Raw genomic sequence first — 12,774 nt, forward strand, 5'->3', positions numbered from 1 at the left:
TGGATTTTTTTTTTTTTTTTTTTTTTATATAGACCTGTTGTACTTGACATTGTTTTAGTGTTATATTTTTTGTGTTTCTTTTTGCCTGTTATATTTTCTTACAATGATAAACCTTTTGATGCTTCATCCTTGCTCCACCCCACCATCCCCACCCCTCAGTAGGCTAATAAGGTTCTATTGGAATTGGCCCTTTTTTATTTCAAACCTACAAAGAGCTCCTCCAATTTTAGTTGGAATAATTACTCATTAATAATCTCTTGAATGCTGACAGGGCTCCTAAGGCATTTTTTTTTTGTGGGCCAAAGCGCACTTCTCCTAATGTGCTGGTGCACACACCTCCTCTTGTCTGACCTGTGGGGGAGAAAGTAAATAAACACACTACTATTACTACTGTTATCATTGCTATTAGTACTACTATTACCATTTCTGCTGCTTAAACCCCATACCCCCACCCACGCATATTACTTGTATATGCCATGTGTCAGGGTTTGTTTTTAGAACTGTTTTACTTGACATTGTTGCATTTTTTTTTGTCTGTTTTGTTTTGTTTTTGTTTTCTTTCTTATAGTCATGATAAAACCTTTGATGTAAGACATGCTTAGTCCAACTACAACACCCCCCCCCCACCACCACCAGCAGTCTAACAAGTTTCTATCAGCAACTGGCCCCTTTTGGTTTTACTTCTACAAATAGCTCCTCCCATTTTATTTGGAAGAATTACTTCTGGATGATTCACGCTGTTTAAGTGTTAGTTCTCTGCCCCCTTTTTCCATCTCCCTTAAAGCATTTTTTTTTTTTTTTTTTTTTTTTTTGCATCAAAATTGAATTCTTTCTTTCTTTCATTTTTATTCTCTTTTCTCTTCTTATAACATCATATTTACACTTTTTTTTTTTTTTTTAATAGAAGGATGGATTTAAATTGTAAAATCCTGTTGTGCCTATGTTTGTTGCTGCAGTTCTCTTAAAGAATGAGCCATGTCAAGGGCAATTCTTGCTATATTAGTGGCCTAGCAAGGCCACAGGGCAGACAACCAAGCAAAAAAAAAAAAAAAAACCCTAAACAAAATTTATCCCAAAGCAGAAAAACTGAAGCTAGCCTGCCAGGACACTACATATACAAATGTAGGCAAATTTGAGCATATTTTATTGGCTTGAAAATAGAGGTTCTATTTTACTAATTGTCATAAAATTTTTACCATAAATTAGTATTATAATCTTCAAAACCTGCAAATTTTCATGTAGAACCAAAGATATAAAAGAAAAAAAAGAAAAATATTATTTTATTAAATTTAGGTAAACAAAATAAGTCGCTACAATAAATTTACTGTTTCAATCTTAAGGCCTCATCAGGCGACAAGTGTTCCCCTGGTCTTAATCGAAACCGGTCATAAAATGGAAACCGAATAAAAATAATAATAAAAAGATTAAAAAAATGGAGAACAGAATAAAAGTAGAAAAAGCGAGGAAGAAAAGAAAAAAATATTGGAGGTTCATTCTTGAAGCAAAGCTATCAGACATGCTTTTATAAATGCTGCAATAAATCTTTTTTTATTATTGTTTTTCCTTTTTAAATTTAAAAAAAGGAAAAACAAAAAAAAAAAAGATTTATTGCAGCATTTATAAAAGCATGTCTGATAGCTTTGCTTCAAGAATGAACCTCCAATATTTTTGCAGACTTTAAATATCTTTCTTTTTATCTACTTTTTAATTTTTAAAAATTCTTTTTCATTTTTACTGTATAGTTCTCAGAAATCAAGAAGCCCCCCCGTTTCTAAGGCTAAAACTTTTTATGAGATACATAGAAATTTGAGTATTCCAGTCAAATTCCTCTTTACCTTTCACAGAGTTAGAAAAGAAGTTGGAACATTATTTTCTCTCTCCCCAATTGACCGGTCCTGGATATGACCTTAAACTATATCCGATGGTGAGGCCCCAGCTTGTGGGCTTTGGGAAGTGTGAAGCCACCTTTTGCCGTTGCTGCCGGACTAGTAGTACCTGTTAGGGTCTCAACTATGGGTTAAATAGAAGCCGACTTAAAAAAAAACAAATATACTCTATCAAAAAATCTTTCTTCAAAATCACTGGATTCGGCATTAAATAACCTGAGAAGAGTTGATAGGCCATAAAACAAAAACAACCAGCCAACCTAATTGACCATTTAAATATATTATAATATATATTTCTTGTAGTCTCTTGGTCTTACTGGATTCCAGGACAAGAATTTATCTAGTCTAGTGGACTATCCAGCTTCATGCTATTAGTTGAGCAAACATCACTTGAAGAAGGTGCACCATTCCTTGTAAAAGTCGGTGTTGGTTAGCCATGTCAAGGAGATCTGACTTGGGCCGCAAGTTCTATGTGATTTTGAATATTTAGTCATGGTTTACTTATAAGAAAAAGTATTCTCATTTTAGGTTGTCCTGACAAATCCCTGAGTACAGTATCTAGTGGTCACTCGAGTTCTCTCCGGTGGTCACTCGAGTTCTCTCCGGTGGTCACTCGAGTTCTCTCCGGTGGTCACTCGAGTTCTCTCCGGTGGTCACTCAAGTTCTCTCCGGTGGTCATGCGAGTTCTCTCCGGTGGTCATGCGAGTTCTCTCCGGTGGTCATGCGAGTTCTCTCCGGTGGTCATGCGAGTTCTCTCCGGTGGTCATGCGAGTTCTCTCCGGTGGTCATGCGAGTTCTTATGTTTGTGTATTTTATATTTTTATATATTTTTTTATATTTTTATATATTTTTTTATATTTTATATTATTTTATATATTATTTTATATATTATTTTTTATATATTTTTATATATTATATATTTTATTATATATTATATATTTTATTATATATATATTTTTATATATTATATATTATATATTTTATTATATATTATATATTTTTATATATTTTTTATATATTTTTTTTTATATAGTATTTTATATTCTCATGATTCCTTCCATATACTTTTCTCATTGCTCTTTTTTTTTCTTTTTCCAGAAAGGAGATCCTAAAGACATCACACTAGTTACTCCGGATCAGTCATGCCCTGACTGTGTGTGCAATGGACCAGGAAAATGGAAACAACCAATAGATTTCCAACCTGGATCCGTCATAAAAACTGAAAATCCTGAAGAAACTACCCACACTGATTTTGAAAACCACATCTGTCCTAAGGCAGCTCTAATATCTACGGCAGGGCCGGATTATCTTAAACGAAATACATCTTCTCGACAGATTAAAGTAAAAAATGAAGTGTTGCAGGATCATCCGTGTCAGGGAGGCTCGAATGGATACATTAGTAACTCTACCGACCCCCAAGTGTCGGGTAGAATGTTGTCAGGTACATTCAGCGCTATTACAGAGACCATGTGTGGTAATTATTCGGTAAGGAATGTACGATGCCAGGAGAAAGAAACACTTTCCCAGACGAGGTCGGCTGACAGGAGTAGTGTCTGCAAGAGAATCCGGCCTTTGTCACATGTGAACCAAAGTAAGGAAAGTAAATGGAGAGAGAAGGTGGACTTACCCCCTTCGATGCCGCACGATGTAGGTTCAGGACAGCAATGTGAACAGGCAGAGAATTGCATTGTGGTCAAGACTGAGATTCCAAGCGATCAGCACTTCACCTGTGAGCGGAGCCCTTCTCGACAGAACCCGATGCCACTCCGAAACCACTCTTCCAGCTATAAGTTCCACTCTTTGAGAAACGATAAGTTCAGTCTGGGAACCAATTCCTGTGATCATCTCTCTTCTGGTTTGAGATCAGATCAGGGCAAGCAAGGGGTTTGTTGCAACCAACCGAGATCTCTGAGAAATAATTTAACTCCAGACGAAAACTTCAGGGAATCGGTTACCTGCAACGATTGTCCAGACAATTACATATTAGAAAATAGAAAATCACGAACGTTTCAGAAAATTTCTAGAAATTTTGTCAATTCTATGTACAAAGAAAACTCTATCATAAAATCACCTCAGACTGAAGAAATCTGTCAGTCGCAGCCACCACTATCACCATCACTTCCTACTACTACTACTACTACTACTGAAACTACCTTTCCTCATTCTTCTCCTCCTTCTCCCTCATCTCTCCCTTCACAAAACAATAAATTATTTTCTTCTGAAACTTCAAGGTTTTCTCCTGAAACCGCTTGTGTAAAACCATCTTTGCAATATGAACAAAGTTCTGTGATAAATCCGTTGTTTCTGGAATCGCCGCCAAGAACAATACAAGAAAAACAATATTGGTCTCTGGACAGTATTCCGTTAAAGAAAGAACCAGAAGATGAAGCTGCAGGCAGGAACTTCAGTCATCAGTGTCCAGATCAAGATGAGGGACAAAGTCCTCCTGTTTTTAAAAATGTTTCCGAAGCTCTTCATCAGCTCCACGAAAGTCCGAAGGTTCCTTTGGTTTGCATGAAGGATGTTATCGTTATCGACTCTTCTGGTAGTGAAACCTCCACTTGCTCGTACCAATCTATCACCCCCGAACAAGATCTCACTGCCAAGTCTCCACAAAGTTCTCGAAGAGTCCATACTTCAAGATCAAAGGTAGCTCAAAGACTTAATTTTGTTCATGAAAAGGAATCCACAAATTCAGACAGTCAAGATGAAACCTTGAATGATAACCCTGAGTTTCTTGATAAAAATCTTGTGTCTGACCCCAAAAAGAACACTTCTAATAAGACTGATTCCTCACAGACTATCAGCAACTCTGTGGCATCGAGAGGTACCGAAAAGGCTTTCCCTGCAAATAATTCAGACCTTATTCTGTCAAGAACGGATCGAATACGTTCTCCTAGCATCCGTTACAGAGACGATGTTTTATTTTTCCCTTTGGTATTTCCTAGTCGGTCCAGTCAGTCAGCTACAAATAGGGTGAGTGAGGCCATTGAAAAGATTTCGAATAACCGCCAACAGCAGGCCGACTTAGAACAGAAATGCGATAAAAAGAAGGAAGATGTGAAAGTCTTTGAGAATGCTGAGAAAATCATCTGCAAAAGTAAGAGGAACATGGAGCGTGCATCTTCCGATGATTCTCCAAATATATCCGAATCTCTTGATCAGAAAAGAGTTCTTCGGAAGTCGTCCTTAAGGTCAGAGACCTTATCAACGACCAAAGATGCTACCTCTCATGAGTCGTTACCGCTTTTGCCTATTCCTGTAAAAAAAGAGCAGACATGCGTTTCTGATGGTAAAACACTGTCGAGCGGATGTCGGTCACCTCGTTTTTCCTCAGACTCACCCATTCTACCCCCAAAGTCCAACAAAGTTCTTCGTAGTCAGTCATCGTCATTAAAAGCATTGTCAACACTTTTTCCACCTCCTACTCCTCCCCCACCACCACCACCACCGTTATCAGCAACACCCTCACCATCTGCGTCTTCATCGCATCCAACAACAAATCCTGAACCGAAATGCTCAAGCGGTGACAAAATTCCATCAGCAAATAAAACAAATGGTACCAAGGTGCCAAAAACTAAAACGAAACCAAACGACAATAAGACCGATAGTTGTCAACCAAAGCTTAGTAATTCACCCGCTAAAGCTACTATTACAGACGTTACATGCAAAAGCTCGACTAAAGGTGACGAGCCTTTAGCAAAAAATACCGTTTCAAAACCAACTTCCAAATGGCAGAGTTCTTTGAGAAGCTACAGTTCCACGTCGGCCGTTATCAAAGAACCTGCTCCTCTGAGCATTCTCTCACGCCCAGAGAGGGAAGTGACTCAGAATAAGAAACTCAATGCTTTTGTAAGTGATGAGCTGGATAAGTACCTTGCACAAGAGATTAGTAATTATGCGATATCACCACAGAAAATTAACAAATCTACCCAGGAAAGTGCAAGAAAGTGCAGTAAGATGGTTGATCCTGAGGATAAGAAAAAAGTCCTTCCTAAAATGCCATCACTTTCACCGAAGAGAATTTTCTGTGATAAAAGGTTAGTTATGGAACAGTCCGAGAGTAGCAATTCTGAGAATACGATAACTGCAGTAGCGTACAACACAAGAAGACACAGTTCTTTAAATAACGGAATAAGCTTAAAGAAAGAGGATAACCAAGCGACAGACTCTTTGGGTTCCGTGTGCACGACACAAATAATTCCAAAAAAAGAGCCTGATGCTGCTGCTGCTTCGAACTTCTCTGAAAAACTTAAAGACAAAACAGATATGATGCCAATTCCAACTTCTGCATCAAGTGATTCCGATAATAGGAGACAATTAAGACCTCGGCCTGAGCAATTGGCCGCTCGCTTGAATAAACCTTGTTCCAGTTACTCGTCTAGCAGTAATTTATCGATAAACAATTCTCAACCGTACGAACCAGATTTTGACGAGGTTGATGGGATTCTGTTCATGTCTTTTCCGAATGTAGAATCGCTGCAGGCTCATATTGCTGTTGAACGGAAATCCAACTGGGGGAGTGCTCCGAGTCATATGTCGAGCATTTCAAAGGTGCTCAATTTCAACCGTTGGAAAGAGCGGCATAAGGCAATGAAGTTACCTCGGCCGGTGTTTGAAAAGAACAAAAACCTCCGTGGCTTGCATATGCGTATGAAGTTGTACTACAAGCTGCTGCGGTCGGAATGGCACAGGATTAAGCAACGGAACCAATACCGCAGTCGTTACGGCTTCAAGAAAACAAATGATTTCTCCAAGATCAAGAGCTGGCAGGCGAAGTTACGCAAAAATGAGGAGATCAAGAAATCCTCCCAGAAAGTCAGCGCGCAGTCGCAGGAGGTGGCCGTTGATAATTCAAAGCCAGATGAAATACAGCAGATACGTGTTAAGAGACGAAAAAAGAATTTTATTCTTACTCACCGCAAATACGCCGGTCGTACAAACATTTCTCGGCAGAAAAGATTGGAAAATATCAGTAAATCTCTCAAAATTTTGGACGAGTCCGTCAATAATAAAAACAAAGAAAGCAGTCCCTCCATCCATACAGTTGAAACTAGTATAGAAGAACCAACGTCTGCGACGAATTCTAGTGGTGAATGTCCTGTAAGTATAATCTTTTTTTTTTTTTTTTAATAGAACTAATCTTATTTTTCCTTCCTCTCTCTCTCTCTCTCTCTCTCTCTCTCTCTCTCTCTCTCTCTCTCTCTATATATATATATATATATATATATATATATATATATATATATAAATTTTAATGGTAAGGCAAATCTATCTAGAATTTTGATTTTCTGGATTTTTTTAAAGTTAAAAAAAACATATCTATCTATATATATAAAAGCGAAAATGTATGTTTGTGTGTCTGCTAAAAACTTCCCCTAAGAATTCTGGCGAAAAAAAAAGCCTTTGCCGGACATACATAAAATGTGCACACACATTTTGCCTTTTATATATATACTAGCGGGGGGGGGGGGGTAGCCGGCGATGCCCGGGTGTCTTGAAGTAAATCAAAACTCGGAGGGGAGGGGGGGTTAAAAAATAATAAAAAAAATGTTTTGATAGGTGAGTTGGAAATTAATGTGCCTTTTGTATATATAGATAAAATAATATTTGGTCAAATGAAAACAAATGTCTCAAGATTTCGGATATTCATATTTAACTCTTGGAGAAGATATAATCCAATAAGTGAAAAGTCTAACAGAAATAAAATATTCAAGAGAAATAATCGTCCAATTCCAAGCTTCCAGGAATTTTAATAGACCTTTGAAGTTTGCAGTTACACGTTCATTCCTGTAAGCATGGGTTTTTTTGGTGTGTCTGCCCTTTTCTGCTATGTTGAGAAACACCTAGGCATATTTGCCCTTTCTCCCGTGCAGTTATCTCCATAGAGTTTATTTGGGCATGTGGCAAATTTTAGAATTTCTCCATCACGGACTCTGCTCTTCTGCGCCTGACTACTTCGGACTTAAAATGTTTTTCTTTTTTTTTTTTTTCTGCCCCATGTGGTCTGATTTGTGTGCCAACTCCCTTTCAAATTAATTGCTCTCCTTCCAATACTTTTCTTTTTGGAATGAAGAACATGTGGGGAGGGTAAGGGGATAAAGATATGTGTGATGTGAAAGGGGTCCAGATGATGGCTTATTGTCTGTCTCATTACCGCTAGTAATTTAATACTGAATTGTCACTTTTCACAGCTCTAATAAAATCTAATCAAGGAAGGAGGGGAGGGTCTTATTACACGGTTTAGCTAACTCTCAACCCTTAGTAGCGCTCGCGCATAGCAACACACACAAAATATTACTGTACTATTTAAAAACAAAATGTTTTCGATCTTTATCATAAAAACCCTTGCTATATTTCTTTGGGTATACATGACATAATAACAAGGAAAATAACTTGGTTATGCTAAAAGCAAGATATGTATGATTGTTAACGCACAATTTATTAAAAAACAAAAGAAAATTGGCAATAGGTGCATGCTATTTATCTCCTTGGAACTTTGCCAAAAAAATGTTTTCTTTAATATTTTTTTTACATTATCGTTTTTCGTAATTTTTGGAGATATTCATAACTCTAACATAAAATAGAGACCATTTGTGAAAATACATGCACATGTCACATGAGTTTTACAGTAAACCAAAAATAATTTTAAAAAAAACAAAAAAAAAACACGTCTATAACTAACGTATATAGTTGTGTATGTGTCGATCTTGTGTATATGTTGATGTGCATTTTAAGACCAAAAATTGTAATTTTAGATATTAACTGTGTCTAGAAGTCGACTGTAGATTCTAGGCAAGTTAAATGGTCCGTCTCATGGCTCTTTCTTGCACAGATAATTTCCTTTTGGTTTTTCTTTTTTGGTTTTTTTTGTAAGGCATATTATAAATTGTTAATCAACAAGCGATTACATGCATTTAAGACTCTCACTGAAAAACTGTGCATGTGCTTACATGCTGGCGAACACACTGCAATGGGGTCCGGAGGGAGAGTGATTAATTACTAGGATTACCAACAAAATGGCATTTTCTACATTACTAGCAGTTCAGCTGGCTTTGCTCAGGCCTTATATACAGTTCATAACTTTATATGTGTGTGTGTGTGTATATATATATATTCATATACAGGGTGTCCAGAAAGTCTGGCTACTTAATGTAGTCAGACTTTGTGAACACCCTTTATATATATATATATATATATATATATATACTCATGTCCAGGTAACCTACATTTAAAATTTTAAGTGTTTAGACCCAAAATTGAAATAGAAGTTTGGTAGAATCTGCAATGGTCAGCTGTTTCAACTTTGACCTCTTGGCAACCAAATTTTCGCCCCCAAAACTGATTAAAAAGTTTTCTGCGTGTCTGAATACCCGTAAAATTTCAAATGTTTAGACCCACAATTGGCTGAATAGTTTGCCAGACCACAATGGTCAAATCTTTTGAACTTTGACCCCTTGAGAGCCAAATGTTTGAGTAAAAACTAATTAAAAAGCTTGCTCTATGTCTGAATACACTTTATGTAAAATTTCAAATGTTTACCCCAAAATTGACTGAGTAATTTGGTAGAGACTGCAGAGGTCAAATTATTTTTTAACTTTGACTCCAATTATGACCCCATAACATTTGTTTTGGGCTCAAATCAAGTTAAAAAGTTTGATCCATGTCCAAGTAACCTACATCTAAAATTTCAAGTCTTCAGGCTCAAATTGGCAGTGGAGTTTGGTAGAGTTTTCAAAGATCAAATCTGTGAACGTTGACCCCTTGACAGTCAAATTTCTGTCCAAAAACCTAATCTCAATATCCCTTATATCAAATCTCGAGCCTGCAGACTGAAAATTGACAGTAGTTTAGTAAGGAAATCTACGCATACACACACACACACACAATTTTACTTTTATTGATATAGGGTCGTGGAATTGCATTCATCTGCAAAAGATCTAGCTAATTTGCATTTTCTTTTAAACATTTATTTTAATTAATTCCCTATTAGTTTTTTCAGTTTTCTTATTCTATTTCAAGCAAAAAAATATTTTATCTACCCTAGGACAAGTATTACATATGTATGTAGGATAGGTAATTTACAGGATGGGTAATGTACAACACCTATTTAAAATAAGTTTACCTACCCTCGGACGGGTAATTTATATACATATATGAAACAATTTAACTTACTCTCAACAGGTATTGTACAACATATATGAAATAATTTCTCTTCCCACCAAGGCTACCATAATTTTAAGAAAATTAAAATCATTTTTAGAAAATGGATCGATAGGATTTCCAAATTAATACATAAATACATGGTCTTGATTAATGGTTTGGCAATCCTTGCTTCACCATAAATTTCACCATTACTGAGTTTCTTTCCTTTCTCACTATCAGCACTATAATTGTAAGAAAAATTGTCATTTTTGGGAGATATCTGTAGGATTTTCAAATTAATGCATAAATACATTGACACAGTGATTAGACAACCTTTGCTTCATTATCAAATTCCACATTACTGTGCTTCATTTTCTTTCCCCACTACCAACACCAAAATTGTTTGGACAAGAGACGTAATTTTCCGAAGATTACTAAGCAAATTTTACAAATAAATACACAAATGTTGAAGCTTAGTGATTAGGCAACCCTTGTTTCACTACAAATTTCCACATTACTGTGTTCTTTCCCTCCCCACTATTGATACCATCATTTTAAGTGAAATGATATCATTTCTTGACCATAACTCAGCAGGTTTTCGAAATTATTACATAAATGCATTAACACAGATGATGATTAAGCAACTTTTACTTTCCCACAATTTTCAATATTAATGTAGTTCTTCCCTCCCCACCACCGACAACATAATAGTAAGAGAAATGATTTCCGGAATATGATTCTGCAGTTATTCTATATTTTTGGTACAGCTCCTTCGGATGGGATTTTTTGGCAGCCATTACCATTCACTACTTTTGACATTTTTTTGGATGGACGTGCATCCAACATTTACAGGTCCTGGATATGACCTAAAACTATATCCGATGGTGAGGCCCCACCTTGCAGGCCTTGGGGAGTGTGGAGCCACCCTTTAATTGCCATTGCTCCCAGTTCCACTCTGACCCGGAGTGGTAGTACCTGTTAGGGTCCCAACTATGTGTTAAATAGAATCCGACTTAAAAAAACAAATATTCTCCATTAAAAATAGTTCCTCAAAATAACTAGATTCGGCATTAAATAACCTGAAAAAGGTTGATATGCCGTAAAACAAAAACAACCAACCAACCAACATTTACACAGACCACAAACTTTTGCTGGGTGCATTCAAATAAAATTTGGACAAGCATTACTACATTAGACCAGTCACGTGGATTACTTCTAACAATTTATGTCAGATGTCCACTTCATACTATCCTGTTAAATCTGATTATAGGGCATTCGTGGAAAAGCAAGAAAATGACTAATAATTACAGATTTTTTTAAATGACAAGGATACATCATTGAAATTATTGAGAATAGGTGTTCGAAATACACAGTTGGAAGTCATTTGCAGCATCAGCAAAGTGTGAAGCCACTCGATGTATGGAGAAAGTGATAAAAGTCCAACCGGATGTTTACTCATCTGCCATCACAGACAAAGTGTATAAACACGTCACTACGCATAGACCCCACTTACTAATTCGGTCAAAAAGAGAAAAATAATAAAAATTAATTAGCCAATGGGAGCAGGGTGTGCTAAAAGTAAGATTTAGCAACAAACGTGTCTGTGGGAGCCGGCAAAGAGAAATATAAACTCATGATTTTTGTAAATGAATGGAGAGAAGGAAACAAGACACCCAGAAAACAGTGAGGAGTTACCCCGCTTTCACCATAGAAGCTGAAAACACTCATCTCTCTGACCGCCACTCGACTAACAAAATGAAAACAAGGAATAAGTACTCTTCATAAATATTCTCCTTTTTTTTCCTCCATTTATTCCAACATCTTACTTTGTATTATTTTGAAAAGTGATGACACATGAAAATTAACTTTTTTGAACACATGCATTCAATCTAGTTGAACTGTGCATAGGCAACGCGAGAATAACGTCATGGATGAGAGTTCATATAGAAACGTTGTTTTAATCTTTACATAATTCTTTCTCCAACTTTACAACATAGCAAGAAAGAATAAAAGGAAAAAAAAATGAAACAAAACAACATACTGAAGATGGAGTATACCTCTGAAATATATTTGTTATAAATTTCAAACAAGTAAAATATTTGTTTATTTTGCTAATATTACATTGTGATTTGGTTTTCAAGCGCACTTGATGCATATTTTATTTTATTTAAATTAAAACAATGTTTCTATATGAACTCTCATCCTTAAATTTAACGTTGTCGAGAACCCCCACCCCCAAAAAAACCTTCCTTGGACATACAAAAACGTGTGCAGCCGTTTTGCCTTTTATATTAAAGACTAACGGGGGTGTCCAACGTTGCCCGTGTGGTTATAGGTGTGTGTTGAGAAAAATAAAAAAGTTGTAGTAAGCTCGAATCTGAACGTTGACGCAAAGGCAGAAAAAGTGATAAAACCTGATATGTTACCGCTCAGCCACGACGGGACAGGAACTGAAAAACGTTCTAATTTAACGATTAAAAAGTTAAGTGACAGGTGCGTGAATTTAATGAGGTCAAACATCACGCCGTAGGAGAATGAAATCCCGCACTTAACTTTGGCTGCAAGGCAGTTTTTTGGTTTTGTTTCCCCAAGATGTTGGGGGGGAGCCAGCTCCCATACATAGGGGATTGTCCAAATGAATAGCAATTGTCTGATATGAGGGTTTTTTCCACACAGTGATCAAAGCTAATTGCTTTGTGGACATCCCCAGCATGAAGCCGGAAAGCTGGCGTCACTGTTGTTA

The 12,774-nt window shown here is 36.6% G+C and overlaps 1 protein-coding gene across 7 annotated transcripts in view; it reads left to right on the forward strand.

The window, feature by feature from the left end:
- The window catches only part of LOC145287771 (uncharacterized), a 291,321-nt gene that overhangs the window by 194,716 nt on the left and 83,831 nt on the right, over window positions 1-12,774 (forward strand). For all 7 annotated transcript variants that reach the window (XR_013869191.1, XR_013869192.1, XM_080135593.1 and 4 more), the window contains one exon: window positions 2,985-6,989. Coding sequence is in view for 5 of the 7 variants with exons in the window: in XM_080135593.1 (XP_079991719.1) it covers window positions 2,985-6,989 (4,005 nt within the window). In the remaining 2 variants the exon portion in view is untranslated. The remainder of the gene's footprint in view (window positions 1-2,984; window positions 6,990-12,774) is intronic.

The sequence above is a fragment of the Euprymna scolopes genome, chromosome 11 (assembly GCF_053919585.1).
Source record: "Euprymna scolopes isolate OS-2025 chromosome 11, ASM5391958v1, whole genome shotgun sequence".
NCBI lineage: Eukaryota > Metazoa > Mollusca > Cephalopoda > Sepiida > Sepiolidae > Euprymna > Euprymna scolopes.